The following is a 17,983-nucleotide window of genomic DNA, read 5'->3' on the forward strand; positions in this document are numbered from 1 at the left end:
GCATCTATTTTTCTGCTAAACAAACCTTCCGTTCTGTTGATAAAACTCCTCTTCAAATTCTCGTAAAGTCTTGCGTAGCTTCTTTTTTTCAGCTCTGGCTTTCCACAGTTGCTCCAGCAATTCCGGCCTAAAAATTCAAGTGAAAGAAAATACTGTTGGCCATATAATAAAATTTAAATTCTTCAAAGCATACTCAAAAACAAGTGAACTAGCTGAACTATTACTAAATTGATCTTGTCCACAAGGATTAGGGCATCTGTTTGACGATGAAATACTGAAAACAACTAGTAGTTAATAAAAAGGAGCAAGTTTTCTGCTGTCTATGCAGCGAAAATAGGTTGAGGAAAATGTAGAAGACTAAACAATTTGCTGAATACAAAAAGATCTTAGACATGTCGGAGGAAAGAACAGTCATTCAATCCAAACAGTTCCTGGTAAGTGCTGAACTTGTCAGTTCCCCTTTGCCTCAATTTCATATTTCATGTCGTGATTGTAAGTGCAGCCAGTGCAACTGCTGTAATCGCATTAGTCATTTCTTATTTACACGTACATAGAAGCAGCTCGGGTGCTCGACAGCCTAAGGTCCCGGGTCAGTTTCTCTTGACCATCTTCAACATCAGACTCCGAGTTTTCAACTGGGCTTAAAACAGACTGTGCTTGGACAGCAGTTTTTAAGATATCATTCAGGTCTGCAGACAAACCATCACTTTCCTCCTCTTCTTCCTGAGCAATCAAAGTAGAAATGCAAAAAAATATGAAATATTTCTGTTCCTTATTACATCTGCTGGGAAATATATATATATATATATATTTAAAATGCATTGTACACACCTTAATTTCTTCAAAAAAATGGGCAGTTTCACCTTCAATAATGGGCTGTAACACCTGCCCCCGCCTCTTGGTTGATGGAGACCCCTGAAATATTTAAGCTTGTTTCATTACATGCTATTAGGCATTAAATGCTGTTGGGGTAAAAATAATTTTGTTCAAGTCACTGCACTTAGCAAGTATTTCTTCATTCAGAAGAACAGAAGACTAAATATCCGTACAGAACACAAACAGAACAACTACAAAGGATCTTTTAAACTGATGGAAAAAATGATTCCATTCCTTTAAAGACTTGGAAATATCTGGGTAAAAAGAGAAAAGAAAACGATAGGTAGTGACTTGAGGAAACGGAATGGAGAAAAGAAAAATCAAAGTCTGCTCCTTGCTTGCCTAGAAACTTGTGGGAACAGTCACAGAGATGATTCATTAGAACTCCAGACATACCCAAGAGAAATGATCTCTTCATGAAATACAATATGGCAACACAGAAAGACTTACACCTACAACATTCGAGGTGGCAATAAACCAACCTTAACGACACCTGAAAAGGACAAGAAAAGCCCCCTCTATTGAATTGTACATCTAAAAGCTGCCCTACAATTCAGAAAACTAAGGGAATTCTCTGATAGAATAAAGTATAAGGAGGTTTTCAGGAGAGCATGTGCAAGAAAGGAATGATCTTGAACTGGGCCCCGTTATCTCAATGCACTTCAGCTGAGAGGGGATTGCTAAGAACAATCAGAGTAAAATTAGACAGCAGATTAAGTTGCTGCTGAGTAAGCCACTGCACAGACATGTAAATCTGGTGGAGGACTATCTCACGTCAGCTATGCGATCTCTTCCTTATAAAAGGGTCAAATAACTAATATCAAAACTATGTTGTGTTGCAAGTCTGAGTCAGCATGGAAGATTTTGATTATAGTTTGTGAAGAACAGCCAGTTAGCTGTTTGTCATTCCACAACTTTTTGCAAGTCATTGCAAACAAGGTTACATCCATCTCCTTGCATAATATGGAAATCCTTCTCCTCCTCATCTCTTGCATAGTATATTGCTCATAAGCACCTACATACAAGACTGGGGGGGAGGGGGGTAAGCACTGCAAGTTAGAAGGAAATGAAGTAAAAAAAACAAAAACAAAAAAAGCAGAGATGTTTTACAGATGCTGCAGACATTGATAACATCTCACATCCGTGAAACATGAAGGAATGAAATGGTTCTTATGCCAATCCTTTCACTCACGCCTCTGGTGACAACAACCTGCACTGCAGAAGAGAGGCAGGCTTTATTGCAACTGGTGTTACTATTCTTGGGAGGATTAAGAGTACAATATGCACCATGGAGCTACACCTAGCACGGTGACCTGGGAATGTCTCAGCCAATTCAAGTTTGAACAGCTTATTTACTTCCACCAGGAACCACCTACTTCCTAAGAGCCATCAAGGTCAAAGACAGCTTTGAACTGCTCTGATCTCAGCAGTCAATCAAATGTCCCAAGCACAACAACAACATCTTGCATCTTCCAAAAACAAGATGTGTTTTATGGAACAGTATTACTAAGCTCTTCTAAAGCCAGCTTAGCACTTCAAAAGTGGAAAGGAAAAGAAAAGGGGGGGGGGGTAAATGATATTTGTTTTACTCACAAGGATAGGAGTAATGCTTGCTCTAGTTAACATTTGTTTTACAAGTCTGTATCTGTCATAAAGTGGCTTCACAATATGTCTTTCTTCTCTAGTAACCTAAAGGCAGAGAAACCACAGAATTAATTACACCAGTCACTCAGTAATATACGAGCAAACACAAAGTGCATTGCTTCTCATGCCAGGCCTCTAGTACATTCCAGTTAGGAATATAAGGCTAATTTAAATAGCGGGTATGAATTTTTTCTTTTTTTTTTTCCCCCCAGAGAAAGGAGTGGGTGCTTTTTTCTTTCCCCTGCTTTCTCACTTTGACTCTCTATTTTTTGGATGAAGTTCAGAAGAACTCCTAAAAGTTAGGGCAGCTCCAGTAGAGGCAAACCCTCTATCTTTAAAAAGCCACGGAAAAGAAAAAAAGCGGGGGAAGGGGGGGGGGGTGCCAAGAACTAGGGGAGAAGACCGAGTGACTAGCAATGATGGTTCTACAGAAATGATAGGGGCGGAGTGGGAAGGAGAAAAAATAAATAAATAAAAGAGGAAGAAAGATGAAACTGCAGAGGGAGATTTTACTCTCAATTCTTGATCACTATGTGTAATCAATCTTGAAGGCTAGCCTGAAGAATTCCTGGGATTTTCTCCCAAAGGGGATTGTAGAGCCAGTGCCAATACCTCCAAAATCATTATTCTGCCTTCCTAGGCTTTTAGCACCGAAGGCTTGGGCAGACTGACATGGCAGTGCTGATCATCTAGTTAATGTGTCAGACCCACAAAGCTGATAGAGTCATAAAGATCTTGTGATTGGACTAGTGATACTGACCGCTTACCAAAATAAAATCCAAAATTTGAAGGACTAATTGTTACACAATTACTCTAACTTCCATATATGCATTTATGTTAGATATACACCTCATACTTGAAATATTAGTGTCTTCTAATTTGTTTGTGAAATCCAGAATAACCTTTCAGGCCTTTTCTCAGGACCAACAGCTTGTTTTTCAGACTGCCCTTTGCTTCACAGAGAAATATGGAGCCAAATTACACAAATCACATTGCAAACCGCAATATTCTACCAATCTGTGGAAAAACAGCCTATATAATTAATCATTACATAAAATTCTAATTTTTAGAGGAAGTTATTGCATTGACTTCTAACAGTAACATGGAAATTGATATGTAACTTTGTGTCCTCAGAAAAACAGTAGTAAATGCTGTTGCTACTCCTGCAAGAGAACTACTGTTGTCTGCATGTACATTAACATAGTTTGATGAAGTAAACCAGGTATTACCGGTCGTCCATGCTGACTTTCATAATACAGGAGGCTTTTCTGGAGAGATGTTTTCTCTTCTACCAAATGGTCCTTCGTCATTTTCTGTCAGAAGAACAATTCACATCTAAGCAAACACAAGTGACTTCAACAGCTTCTCTACATTAACAGCTATACAGCTGCCTTAGCCAAACTTAGCTTAGTTAATAACACATATCCCACCTTCACCCATTTAAAGCTGCCCAATATTGTCAGCAGATACTTGTAAATATTTTAACAAATACTGAGCAAGAGAAATGTAGTTCAACTTGATTATTTCCCCACAGAGTCTAAAACATGGGGGCTTGGGAAAGGGTTACTAGACAGAGACATTGATAAAGCAACATCTGAAGCGTTTGACAGTGCTCTATTACCCTCCGCTATTCACCTAGTAGCAGCCTCACCGTAAGCTTATGCTTACTTTTATATCTTCTGGCAAACATCTTTCAACTCGTTTTTCCTTTAATCTTTTCAAAATGAGTTCAAGTGTAGCTTCCTTGGAAGGCTTCTTCTCTTTCTGCACAACCCGCATCTCATCTTCATTTTCTTCATCCTCTTGGTCAAGAGAGGAGCCAAAACTTTTTGGAAGTGTGTTACTTCGTGGACGTGTCTGAGGTATGAATTCTCCATCTGAGCTCTTCTGCTTTGCATCTGAAATGAGAAAAATTACCCAATCCAAAAGTTTAAAAGAAATAACTTTCTCAGTCATGAGAAATTGTGAATAAAGGACATAATGGTTTGCATCGGCAAAGTTTCTCTTCCAGTAAACTAAAAACAATGGCACAAGAATAATTTGATTTTGCTTTTGTAATAGAATAGGCCAGAATCTAGAAATTAAAGATCTTTACTGTCCTGTGGAATTTTCTTGAATGACATATCGCTTCCATTTTAGTCATTTAGATAATTTACATCTGTATTAAAAAAAAAATTGTAACAACCCTTACCTTTTATTTGCTTTCTCAGTTTGGTAAGGTCAGTCATCCATTTCAAAACTTTTGGGTTGGCCGCAATATCACTATAGGAGGGCTGAGAAGTAATACAGAGAAACTACATTTGTATAAAGTCAAACACACACTAAAGCTTTTTATAAAGATTTCATTCAATGCTTGATAATAGGACAGTGAAGGTGACTAGTCCCAAGGATGCCACTCTTAGTGCCAGCTGAAATCTCAGCGCCAACATAATGGACAACACCTTGAAAATAAATTTGAAACAGAACACCAGAAATTGAACAAGCTTGAATAAGAAGTGAATAACTGAATAAGATGCTTTTTTCTCTCCCCTTATCTCATCTGACATCCTCGGTCTCACTGCATAAATGTCACCGTCTGCCCTTCTTTGGGCTCAGGCATTATGGCTTATTTTCTACTACTGCTGGTTTTCCACTTTAATTTTGCAGACAGCAGCATATAACAAAATTATTCATATTTGGTGAACTCAGTCAGTTACCCAGTACTGAACTACTGGAAGTAGCTTAGCTCTACCATGAGGTAATTTATCCTGCATAAAAGCAGTAGTAGTAACTTACCTTACTGTTTTTCTCTTTTTCAAATTGTTCCTCAAATTGCTTTATTTTTTTCTGTAATTTCTTGACAAGCTGATATGGAGTCTTGTCTTCCCTTTTGTCATCTTTTGAGCTAAAGGATGCTCTTCGTGTTCTGTATTGAAAGCATTTTTAAAGTGTCATTTCAAATAATTAAACCAGTGCAAGCAACTGTATTATTTTTATTTTCTTTTGAGTAACAGATGACTAACTACAATATTTTTTTCTCAAGTTTATAATTCATTCTTTTCAAGTTTTCAGCCAGAGCTATTTATTTACTGAATCAAAATGCCTTGATCTACTGCCTTCAAAATGTGATGTATTATTTTTTTCCTTTCTAGTTTCCTGAAAGATCTCTCAACACAACTAGTGACATCTATGTAGTTCGAGATACTAGAAAATACTGCACATAGTGCAGATCCTTATTAGTTTGAGAATGATGAGAAGAGCTATTACAATTGTAATTTTTCTGCAGGTCAGTCATCTGCGTCTTTTTAACAGTATTCCTCAACCATACTTTCTTCTGCTGCTAACTGGAGAAAACTTGGAAGAGTATTCTTTTGCATCAATAAATCTATGTCATATGGAGAATTAGGGATTCTGAACTTGGTCTTTCCTGTTCAAATTTTCTCATTTTGTACGATTATTTCTTCCCTAACAAGCACAGAAGCTTTTCTTACACTGCTTCTCACAGCCATAGTATTAGACAGTCAGGTCACCACGTTATTTACAGTTTTGGAGGGTCACAATTTCCAATGTCACACAAATAACTTGCAGTATTTTTTAATAAACTCAACTTTCACACACTGGGGTAAATGGGCTTGATCCTCTAAGCCGCCAAAAAAGGACCTGCATGAAGAATCCTGTGTCTTCACCGTACTGCTATCACACAGCTCTCCAACAACTGATACTTTCCTATAACCCTCCTGAGTGAAGACCTTCCACAGCCCAGATGAACTGTCTTCCCAGATTATTACTGCACACTTTAGTCACAATGTTTGCGCAACTTGGTTCTTTTTACTGGGAGCAGATAACATGCCACATGAAACACATCTGAAATAATGCTACATGAAAACAGATATTCATGCTACAGAACCCCCTCCCAAACTTACATAAAACCAGAGACCAGCAGTCCAGTAAAGACTGGTAAACAGCAGATATAAATACTTCTTCAGCCCAGGAAGTGTCATTACAGTAGGTGCCAGCAGCGCTGACTGAATGCCAGGAAATATCTCCATAGGCTTGTCCTATTTTTATACTCTTTTCCTCAGTATCTGCCAGTGGCCACTTCCAGAGACACGACACCATCCCAGATGAACCTCTGGTCTGACCCTGTTCCCAGGTATGTAGAACAGCCAAACGGCCATATAAAGCTATGTTTGACCTTGGCGTTTAATTGATCATATCACAAACACCCATTAGGTTCTTAAACAGTTAGCAGTATTTTCCTACTGGCAGCCCCATCTCCTACCCCAAATCTTACCAAATTGTATTAAAATACATACCTAACAAAAGAAAGTGCTTTGGATGAAGAATCTAATGTTTCTGGATCATGCAAGAAACGTTGGCTTTGTCCAAAATCCAAACTACGATGAGACAATACTGGGTGACAATCCTCTTCCAACGGATGATTAGTCATTCGTCCAGCCTGCGGGGAAAGCTGAGCTTCTCCGGATTCACTGTCCTCCTGCCAGGATTTGAAAGCAGGAAACGGATCTATAAGATAAAAAAAAAGGACACAAAATCATACTAGTGTTAAGAGAATTATAAACAAGTCAGAAGGAAACCCAAACGCGTACCCAATGCTTAGTCTTGTAGGCTATAAAGGATGTGGTGTCATACACAAAGTGAATAAATACAGCGAAATACATCGGAAAGCTACAAATTCTGTCATATGACAATTGAAAGAAAAAGGTACTGAAATGAAGTATGCACACTAGGATCCCTTTTTCAAAGTGTATCTTAGGAATATGCATCCCTGAACACTTCAATAGTGTAACAGTACCTTATTTACTGATCAGAAATCTGAAGGTTAGAAGAATACATTTATTGTCTGTTGCAATACATTGCTGTGGAAATCAATTTTCATACACTACCCTAGTACTTTCAAGGATTCTCCTCTTGGTTTGAGCAAGGCTAGGTAAACCTGACAGTACCTCTTTAGGTATTATACTCATTGGCTTAGTCTTTTTAAAGGAAGGTTTTTATTTATTTAAATCCATCTTGACACCACTGAGAAAAAGAGATTTGTTGATTTCTGGAAGGTAATTGCTCTCTTAAGCAGGGGATTCCAAAACAATAGTACATTTTTTAAATGCCCATAAAAGTTAGTACTAACATCCTTTACAATTCTCAGATACTGTTTTCTTTCTGTCTAATAAAAAAAAGCTGACAGCCTTCCAAACATTTCAATTTAAAATAAAACTCCTTTTTACTTTCAGAATGCAGTTACCTGTATTTTCCAGTGCAAATCAGAAATTTGAAAACTGGGTTCAAAGTGTGCAGAACAGTAAAACCCACAAAGTAATCTTAAAAAAAAAAAACCCTTGTACCTGCTTTCCATTGTATAATTACTAAGTATTATGGGGCTTTTGTTTTGTTTTTTTAAGCTACAATCTTGCCTGTTTACACAGTTCAAGATACAAGAAGGGGAACTTAAAAAGAAAAGAAAAAAAGAAGAAGATAAAAGAAAAAAACCCTTGTAGATCAGAATATTCCCAAGATATAAGGGACAGCAGGTGAAGGGTTAGTTAGAAAGCAAACCATAAACTATCAAAAGGCAGATAACTGAACGTATGGCGAACCATACTTACCCTCCCCTTCTCTCTGCAGATGCATTGTTTTGAAATCAATGAGGGGAAAAGTGATAGGGCATGGCGCTAATAAAATGAAAAAGAATGGCAAAAATACTAAAGTGAACACACAGCACAGTCAGAACAAACCATACATAACATGTAAAGCAGGAAGATACAGTACCAGGGAAAAACATCCCATCTTTTGGGCCAGGCCCTGAGCACTCTCAGCTTCCAAGCAATTTCGATGGCAGGTAAGGATGCTCAGCCCTTAGCAAAATTAAACTGTTTACTGAAAAGGTTTACAAAGAACTGACAAAGGAATAGTAAAGACTTACTGTAGTTTAATAAAAGTCCCATGCATTTCCATGTTAACAAAAAACAAGTTCTCAATATAGCTTTGCTCACAGCTTATAGACATGCAGAAAAATCTACTCAGAAATGTAGATTAACTGATCTGCATTTTTCCCCCTATTAAGCCAGAAAGCATTCCATGCTCATTTTCAAGAGCTATATTGCTTATAGGCCCTTAAGTTTTCCACCACTCAGGCTTTAATATTAGAAATCTCGTAAAAGATCTGAACTAGTACAGATTGCTCTACAAAACCAATCTACTTAAATGGAATGCCACAGGACCTGCGGTGCCTTGAAGACTAAGGTCCTAATAAATACTCTAAACAGGACCGAAGAATTGCCAGACCTCAAGTACTTCACAATGAAATACCATGTCTTGCAAAATATCATGATTTTACTACCCAAACCCATATATTATATATTTATAGACAGATATGCTACTTTCTGTTCAAGGTAAAGATCATAAAATTATTTGGATATATGAAACCAAGGTGTCTTTTATGAACAGAATTAAAGAAATAATGAAAATGGAAGCCACAAACCTTATGGGAATATGTATTAAAGCAGGTTAAAACAAATAGAGGGTGCAACAAAACATAACATGTAAGTAAACAATTAACATAAATAAAACATAGAGAACATAAGTTATCAGCTTGAGCAACGAGAACAAAAGCCTGGACTCGGTGTCTTTAGATGTCTGCAGAGCGACTCCTATGACATGACGTACTCCAAGTGTACCCATTTGCCAGGGCTCAAGAGGGCCAACTGGCAAATATTCGACAAATACAGATAAGCCATTCACAAACTACAAACTTAATTATTTAACAAAGGGTTAAGTAGGAAATACGGATTCATGCAAGGAATTAATTGGGAGAATATGTAAAAGCAAGCAGAACACAAAAATAAGTAGTCAACACTGGTGACAACCTAACAACTTTCTAAGTTGTCCTGAAGGTCAAGTAGCGATAAAGCTTTATGCGCTGACATGCTACAACTATAAGGTGCACTGTTAACCTATGTACGTTCCAGGAATACTTCATTACGTTTAATGTTTATAATACAGCAACCAAAAAGATAATTGTATTCATTCTTTGTTACCAGTGATTTGTTAATGTTTGATGGTGACACCTAGACATCTCAATAAATAGCTGTCACTGGAACAGCCTGCTGGAAGTAAACCCTCATCCCTGTGTAGTAAACCTGTACTAACTCCATCAACCACTTCATATTTACAATTTTTATAAACGGGAAATAAATGGACTTTGATCATCCTACTGCTGGTGACAATTCATATTTTAGCAAACTATATCACTTGCATTTTTTACATGCAGACAGATTGATGATTCAGAATATCAGCACCAGGCAGAGGACAGGATATAACATATAAAAAAGTATTTACATGTAAACAAGTATTTTGAAAATAAAATATTGTCAAGAGTGTTTTTTTTAATTAGGATAGAGAGGGGTTGTGTTTTTACACAATGTAAGGTCAGTCTAAATGGTTATTTCCAGACATCTGACCAATAAAGTTCAATAAAGTCACAAGTTTAGGGACTTGCTAAACCTGGAAGACTATAAAGAATCAGCAGGTTACAAAATATAAAGAAACCTCTCTGAGACAAAACTGTATTTCATACAATTGAAATATCATTTTGCTAATGTTTCTAAGATCCAAACAGCAAACCAGAAGGGGCAGAGAAATAATACCCATCTGCAACTTAGCTTTTATTTGAAAATGGAGAGCTGTTTCAATTTGTCCAATGACAAGAGAACCAACATCTGACATTCCTGATGTTTAAAACAACCAACAGATTTTTCAGACTAAATAAATGGCTGTGTTTAGTAGTTTAGTCATTTTAAGTCAAATTTAGCTAGTATTAGAACTTAAGACAGTTTACATTTAAAAAAAAATTTTTTAAAAAATCATTCACAAGGAAAAAACAATGCGAGTACCACGATACAACACAACCAGGGAAAGCATTTTTAAGGAGCCTGAGATGCTCAGGGTTCTGGAAACCTTAAGTCATTTAAGTTCCTTTAAAATTCCTACTATGAAACTTAAGCTTTTTTGCTATCTTCAGTTGCTCTTTGAGAGCTATTTTTTTCTTTTCAGTTTTTTAAGGTCCTTTCTTAATTTAGTTGCAGATAGCTCTGAAACAAGATGGGACCTATGTCATAACTTGCCCAATCTTACCATATGTATAGAAATGCATTACTTGAATTTTTTTTCTTTAATTTGGTCCAAGTTGTCAAACTGCTTGCTCTACTTTGTTAAAATGTTTTATTTCTCATGAGTAACTATACTGCAAACTAAAGGGGGAAAATTACCTTCCCATTTGTCACCATCAGATACATTCTTCAGATCTAGACGTGGTACTTGGACACCCACAGCTTCCTCAGAAACAGTAATGTTGCCATCCCCTGACACCTCTGAATCAGTATTTGCATTAAGATCACAAGTCTTGCTGGTTGAATCCTGTATTTAAATAACAGACCAGAACAATTTTATTATTGTTTAGCAACTGGAAATCAGGTAACGAATCAGTGCCAGTTTCAGCACCTCTGGAAGTTTTCTGCAAAAAAATTCTTCTTTCCTATCTCAAGTGAGGATACTCCCTTATTCAATACAGAATTACAAACAGAAACTTCATTCTTCCACAGTAATAGTCAGTTATTAACCTTACAAAACATTCCTTACACCAGATGCATAAATATAAGCCTGCTGTGCTGCCAAAAATTTCTGTGCAGCCAGGTGATAAGATCTCTGACAGAGACTATGCAAACCTAGCAGCAGGACAACCAATATAACAGAATTATTAATTGTTAAAAACTAAGTTTATTGTTTTTCTTCATATCTCTATTTAAAAGAAATTTACAAAAAATTGAGTATTTGTATATAAATTAAATCACAAACTTACCAGAAACACCTCTGAAGATATTTTGTCATTGCCACCAAGCAATATACTATTTTGCCTAAAAACAAGAAACAGACTGGTTATCATTTTAAATATAAATTCTTAATGGACAGTAAATATTATACATTCTCCTTACTTGTTATTCTTAGACACTCCAGTCCACTTTTACAGATACGCAATACATTTCCTTGAACTGATAATTAATATTCTAGATAGCAAATGTTACATTACTCTCTTTTTTCCTTTGTTCTTCACACAGAACTTCAAACTGAAGCATGTAAACAACAACTGGACTCAAACTAAATAGGAAATTAAAAAACAGCTCAAACCTTTATTTATTCCCAAACTGGGAGTAAATATTTTGAAATTCAACTGCACTCAAACTGAAATCTCAGTCAATGCTGAACCCAAACTGCAAACGAACTGAAAAACTTCCTGGTTAGACACTGTATTATCAGTATTAATCCTGAAACCGTTAAGAGTCACAAAACATCCCAAAATGATTTGAAGAAAATAACAACATTTTCTCTTCCGTTTCTCTTGCCCAGAACATAGGGTTATTCAAAAAACACAACATCAATCATATAGGTTTGCACCGAGTTTCTCTTTTAAGTGCATAAAGTTCCATGCCTTTTATTTCATCATCATAAAAAGATAACTCCATCTCATCCTTACTGTTTTTACATGTGAGAAATTATAAGTTTCATTTTCCCTTCCATATGTTATACTGTGCTGTAACAAATTACCAGAGTTTGGTATACTTATGTTTCCAAACTGAAGTTACAGAATCTGCCACTTAAGTGATAAATGAAACAAATTCATACCTTTCGCTATTATTTTCTCCATCAACTTCTGCCTCTTTACCACATGGTTTCAATAATACGTCTGCAGCCTGTTGGCAAAAAGGCTGTTTAGAAAGCTCTGGGAATGGTATTCTTAGCTGAAAACATTTCTGTAACCATCACTGACCACAAAAAGCCCTCAAGCACAAAACCAAAGGGTTTTTTTTATGTGTGGGTAGAAATCGTACTTGCTAACCATGCAATATTTTTACAACCAAAGTGAGGCCAGTAACCAGCTGTTTTACATAGAAAATAAACATCCACAGGATATATCACTACAAGACAGATAATGGCTTTCCATCTTCGATGAACCATTTTTTCCCCACATTTTTTAGGATATAAGCAACGCTTTCACTACAAATGCTCAGTCACAGCATGAAGTTTGGGGGTGACTAAAATCATGGCAACAAGTATATCCTAGTCCCAAAGATACTTACGCTGGATGAATACTCGTGCTCAGCATGTGTAAAATGAAACAAGTCTGACAGACTTTCTAAAAGGAACTGCTAATCCCTGTTACTAAATAAAGCACCAACAGAACTGGAAAGGGATGAAGAAACGCTGGCAGTTATTCTATGACACCATCTCACAAAATAAGTTCAGGCGAATACACATCACCATTTTGTTCACCAAAGGCTGGCAAAGGAAAGGCTGATTACTTTAAGGATCTACAATTGGTTACTTGAAGTATTTAAGCCAAAGGCCAGGACTTGTTTTCTTCAACAAGTGCCTTATTTGGGGGAATTACAAGTAATTTGAAATATGAAATATATCCTCCTTAAATAACACATCACATTTGATTTCAGGTTTTAAGCTCTCGCAAATGAGCTTTAAAACGTACGAACGTAAAACAAAAGATCAGAGTTCAAACATACGTAACATCCGCTAACCGAACAAGACTGACAGTAATATCTGCCCTTTATCAGACAGAACTCCATTATTCTGTTTACATTACGTCAGTCCTCTAGCCAAATTCCAACTGAAGGAAACAATTTCCAATTACAATACATTTGGCATACCCCAGCAGATAATTTTCACCCTGGAGATGAGCTGTGCAGCTCTTGCATAGTCACATTTGTTGTAGGGGTGGCAACAGCTGCTTCTGCTTCCAGTTCAGACCCAAAGAAGAGCTCGTGCACACGAGTTCATCTTTTGTTTCCTCCAACCCTATATGCCATCTTTTAAAACCCCTTTCAGACAAAAGAATCACCATAGGTTTCCTTTCAGTATCCACCCCAATGATAAAACTTTCCAATAAAGTTTGAAATGGTATCTTAACAAGAAGGTAAAGCTAACATTTGGAAGAACAAAGTTTCCCTCCAAACATTACCATTGAAGTCAATGGACAGAAACCTACCAAAAAGCAAAAAAGGCTGAAAACGATACCATGTACGACAACAAGAGCTGCTGCATGAGCATGCAACTCCCGAGCATCAGGTTTCCCTTCCATATTCTTAGTATGTTAATGTACATAGAACTGGAAAGCACACATACTTCATTAGAAGCATAATTCACATTTCTCAGCTGTTCTTTCACTGAAACCACTGAAACTGCAAAAATACAGTGAAGAACCACTGGTTTAGAATTTTTGTTTCTCCATCTGCATGTTCTGAGTTTTGATTTCTGAGGCTCAGCATATATTTTATCCAAGAAATCAAGAGGAAGTAAGGAGAGAGAGTTAGCAGTTAACACGAGCAATCCACTTTCTATTGCTCTTGAAGGCTTTCATTGTAAAAAGATTCAAAATCTAAAACAAATGTTACTTTGGAGGAAGGGGGGGGGGGGGGAAAAAGGATGACTTCTTAATAGTCTGTCAAGAAAGACACAAGGCAGAAGTATGCAACTCTTCCCTGTACTTTCAGAACAGTTCTTGCAAGCACAGTATTTCACCTGCATTGAATAAAATATCATCTAATTTTAATACCAATTTTTGTGCATTATACCCTACAGGATAGCAATCTAATAAATTTTTTATAACAAGATTTGGCATTAACACATCAGGAAAGAATCTGGGAGATCAATATGTTCCGTTAAATTTCAATTTACGGAATGAAATTCTAGAACAATATGCTGCTATTAACAGCAGTGAGTGAAAAATTTGGCTCGTTAGGTGATTCAAAAGAGTTGCTGGGATCCATGAAAGAAGACAGAAAGCTAGACGAAGAATGCATTACAACAGTGAAAAGCACAATGGTGATGTCTTGTTTTAATAACACAGGAGCCCAGGCAAGAGTCATGGTTTCACTACGCTAAGGCATCAGTTTCTATCTTTTGAAGTTCACAGACCCATTAAAACTTTCCAGTTGCTAACAGTAGGTTTACTTTTCTAGTTATCTTTCAGGAAACCCTCAAGCTGAGTTAAGGGTTCACAGACAAGTTAAAAAACCATTGTAGAAAGTTCCCCTACAAAATTTATAGCAGATCTCTTTATCCACAGAATTTATCATTTAGAGTTAAGACAATAATAGCATATCAACTAAATGAGGAGCTATGGATTTGAATTTCTCATTAGAAGTGCTTACTTGAGAGCTGCATACGTGCTATATTTCATACAGAATTGCGGAGACTATATTCTCTTGCATATTACTGTTATACTTAATTTTGTTTTTATCAGCACATATTTTACAGCATTGCTTCATTGCATAAAAATATTCCAGATGAGAGACTGATGTCTGATTGTTAGCAAAAGTGCTGGTACATTTCAGGGCATCTTCAGAAATTCGGGCCGTACATACTACAAACCCGCATGTTAGATTGTATGTGGACGTCTAATGATTTGCAGCTCAAACCAAAGCTGAGTGCTGTACGAGGCAAACAATTATTTCAACATTCACATTTTCTACAGTAACATGCTTCCATTCAAGCTGTATACAAGGCTTACTTCTTCCACTGACATGAAACTGTTCAGTTAAGTAAAAAAGCAAAGCCAAAGTTAAATCTATGACATCTGATGCTCTGTGGTCTGCTGTTCACATTTTTAGTTGCTTTCTGAACTTTAACAGCAACTTCAAGTATCATTAACATCTTATTTTCTGAGCAAAAACAGGTGTAAAGATAAAATAGCTCAATTTATTTTTTAAAAAGCATGCTAGCATCACATCTTAGATCACAGTGCCTCTTAAACACAGGAATTTTTGTGCTTTGGAACACAAATGGTCAATCCCGACACTTCAAGCGTTGAAAAAAAGCGTTGAATCTTTTTAAGGAGGTCACGAGCCTCATTTTCTCTCTCTTCTTTTTCTGAGTGCGTACATCAGCACAGAGGGACACAAGCTTCTACCATCGCATAACACAGTGATAGGTGTGACCAACTATGGGTTATTCCACAACTACACTGCTAGATTCTCTTCTCCTCAGGAAGCTTTTACTAACAGATGCTACTCTAACCAGTGCTATGTTTGTTGATACATTAACTTACCTGAGCAAAAGGAAGGGCCGGTACCTGTGAAAGAAGGAAACCATTAGCCAGGGTCCAGTCAAGCTGCACCAAAGTACAAAAGAACTTCTCTGTACATGTCTATCTAAGAGAAACCTGCACAGCAAAAAAGGGAATTAACTGCACAAAGCAGCAGAAAAGCACCATAGAAAGCTGTGTCAGAGCTATCAGAAGAACTCAGATTTCCAAAGCACTTCCTTGCTAAAGTCGCAACAATTAACCGTTTTCACATACAAGAAGCTTTAGCTCTCACCTGAAGGCTTTCTTCCTCCTCAGTTACAGTATCATGTTTCACAGCTTCACTGTCTAAATTGGTGCTAACCAATATTTCAGAGCAGTCTCCCGTGTTCTTACTGCTACCAATGTCATTATCTTCAATAACATCATTCCTAAGGAGACAAATAAGAAGACCTTTCAGCAACCTGTTCTTCTGCTTTTTAAACAATCTAGTGAAGTCTTTGACTTCACTGTCTTCCTTCTCCCCTCTCTCAAATTCCAAAACCACTTTTAAAAATGCTTTTCCTCAATCAGTTATATAGATATTAAACAGCACGGCTTGGAATTTTACATTTTAACTAATTTTTCATAATTCCTGCAGTTATTTTAAGCTAGTGTAGGGAATTTGCACTGGATTGCCACTTTTTATTATTATTATTATTTATTTAATTGTATGTACTGCTTGTGTGTAGTCCCCTGGCTGCACTGCTTTAAAGGACTCAGACAACCTCTTTCAAGAATGCTATCATATATCATCTATTATGGTTAATCCACAGCGCTATGATGATCAGAAGCATTTGAAATACAGTCCCAGTGCCAAAAGAGTATATTGGTTTCAAGTCTGCAGTGATGGTACTTTTAGCTTCTGTTGCTGTGAGGCCAGCCAGCCTTAAATGCACTTATGCTGTAACTGAAGGAATTCAGTAACTACAGATCTTTCAGGTGATTACAGACTTACACATTACTTCAAGCAAATTAAATCTTTAAAACTCAAGTTATAATTGATCATTATCAGCAACAATTATTACTTGTTATTGTCCTATGAAAATTTCACAATCGATTACTAACTTTAGTCCCACTTCTTGTCACAGATAAGACTTAAAAACACTGAAGATCTGGAAAACAGCATTTGAGTCTCTGAATACTTGACATATTTCAGACTCCAAGCCACAAAGGGATTTAGATGCTGAAGTCCTACTTAAATAACTGAACTAGGCATTTTTGGAGTTTGGGTATTAATTTTGATTGTTTATTTTTAATAAAACACTAAAAGGTATCAGCTTTTCAGTGCTGTCTTGGCAATCACTACACCCATAACCCAGGAAGACTTCTGATAAAAATAAAAGCTGATCAAATGGGACAACTCCTCCATGCAATTAATCCAAATTGCTCATTCCAATCAGTTTTAGATGTTTTGTTGATATTGGCAACCAGAGGAGTACAATAGTTACATTGACATGAAAAGGTGTATTAAAGAAACTCAGATGGCATCTACAATAGCTTTTATATGATAAAATTGAGTCATAGTAACACAAATGAGTTTAAAATGAAACACTGGGGTAAATTTAACTTGCTTGTGCTACTTACAGTTCAGCAGTGAAGCAGTTATACATCACAGTATTTTGAGCTATATCATATGCTCAATTTAAAATATTTTCTTAAAGAGCTGATGATTACTTGCAAACGACAGAAGTTGATTTGGTTTAAAATGCAAGATAAATTTAAGTTAATAGCAAAACTTTCGCTTTGGGTTGATGAGGGGGAACAGGGTAGATCGTTTTAGAAAAGCTTAGATATACAATCCTATGCAATTCATTATAGATACAAGAATTCTTACTGGTTGTTAGATCCTTCCTCATCCCTGTTGGGGTTTTTTGCTTCATTGTTACAGCCCAATCTGTGTTGCTGTATATGCTTAAGATCGTGATCTAAGCTGCTCTGCAGATCGAAAAGGTGCTGTTCCACAGCTGCTCTAATTGTTCTTTCTAAAATGCTAACAAAAAAAAAGCCAGAAAATTCACGTTAAGAACTTCTTACATTGATCGACTATGCAGAAAGGTGGAAATATCAACTCTTACAAGACAGAGGAATCTTTGATGCCAAGTACTTCAAGACAAAACAGACTAATCTTTCCAAAAAGACGATGGGAATTACTGGATCTATTATCATTTATTTAATAAGATTTACATGGGAAAGTATTATGAAATCTACTAACAGTATTTCAAGAGAATGTAGTTCACTCATTACAATGACTAACCTATTCAGAAAAAAAAGAGAAAAATTATATGCAAGAAATTATATAAGCCTAAGACATTTGTTACAGTGAAGTCCTGTGTC

The 17,983-nt window shown here is 36.6% G+C and overlaps 1 protein-coding gene across 3 annotated transcripts in view; it reads right to left on the reverse strand.

Moving 5' to 3' along the window:
• Nucleotides 1-17,983, reverse strand: part of FAM13B (family with sequence similarity 13 member B) — a 49,284-nt gene that overhangs the window by 3,502 nt on the left and 27,799 nt on the right. The window contains exons 9-23 of one of the 3 annotated variants that reach the window (XM_067304560.1): nt 17,484-17,639; nt 15,903-16,038; nt 15,632-15,655; nt 12,196-12,263; nt 11,375-11,429; nt 10,785-10,932; nt 6,816-7,026; nt 5,296-5,425; nt 4,712-4,793; nt 4,189-4,418; nt 3,750-3,833; nt 2,470-2,565; nt 832-915; nt 551-723; nt 26-127 (exon numbers count right to left, since the gene is read on the reverse strand). In XM_067304560.1, the coding sequence (XP_067160661.1) occupies nt 26-127; nt 551-723; nt 832-915; nt 2,470-2,565; nt 3,750-3,833; nt 4,189-4,418; nt 4,712-4,793; nt 5,296-5,425; nt 6,816-7,026; nt 10,785-10,932; nt 11,375-11,429; nt 12,196-12,263; nt 15,632-15,655; nt 15,903-16,038; nt 17,484-17,639 (1,779 nt within the window). The remainder of the gene's footprint in view (nt 1-25; nt 128-550; nt 724-831; nt 916-2,469; nt 2,566-3,749; nt 3,834-4,188; nt 4,419-4,711; nt 4,794-5,295; nt 5,426-6,815; nt 7,027-10,784; nt 10,933-11,374; nt 11,430-12,195; nt 12,264-15,631; nt 15,656-15,902; nt 16,039-17,483; nt 17,640-17,983) is intronic. The other 2 variants (XM_067304562.1, XM_067304563.1) reach the window with 2 other exon arrangements.

This window comes from Apteryx mantelli, chromosome 14 (genome assembly GCF_036417845.1).
Source record: "Apteryx mantelli isolate bAptMan1 chromosome 14, bAptMan1.hap1, whole genome shotgun sequence".
NCBI lineage: Eukaryota > Metazoa > Chordata > Aves > Apterygiformes > Apterygidae > Apteryx > Apteryx mantelli.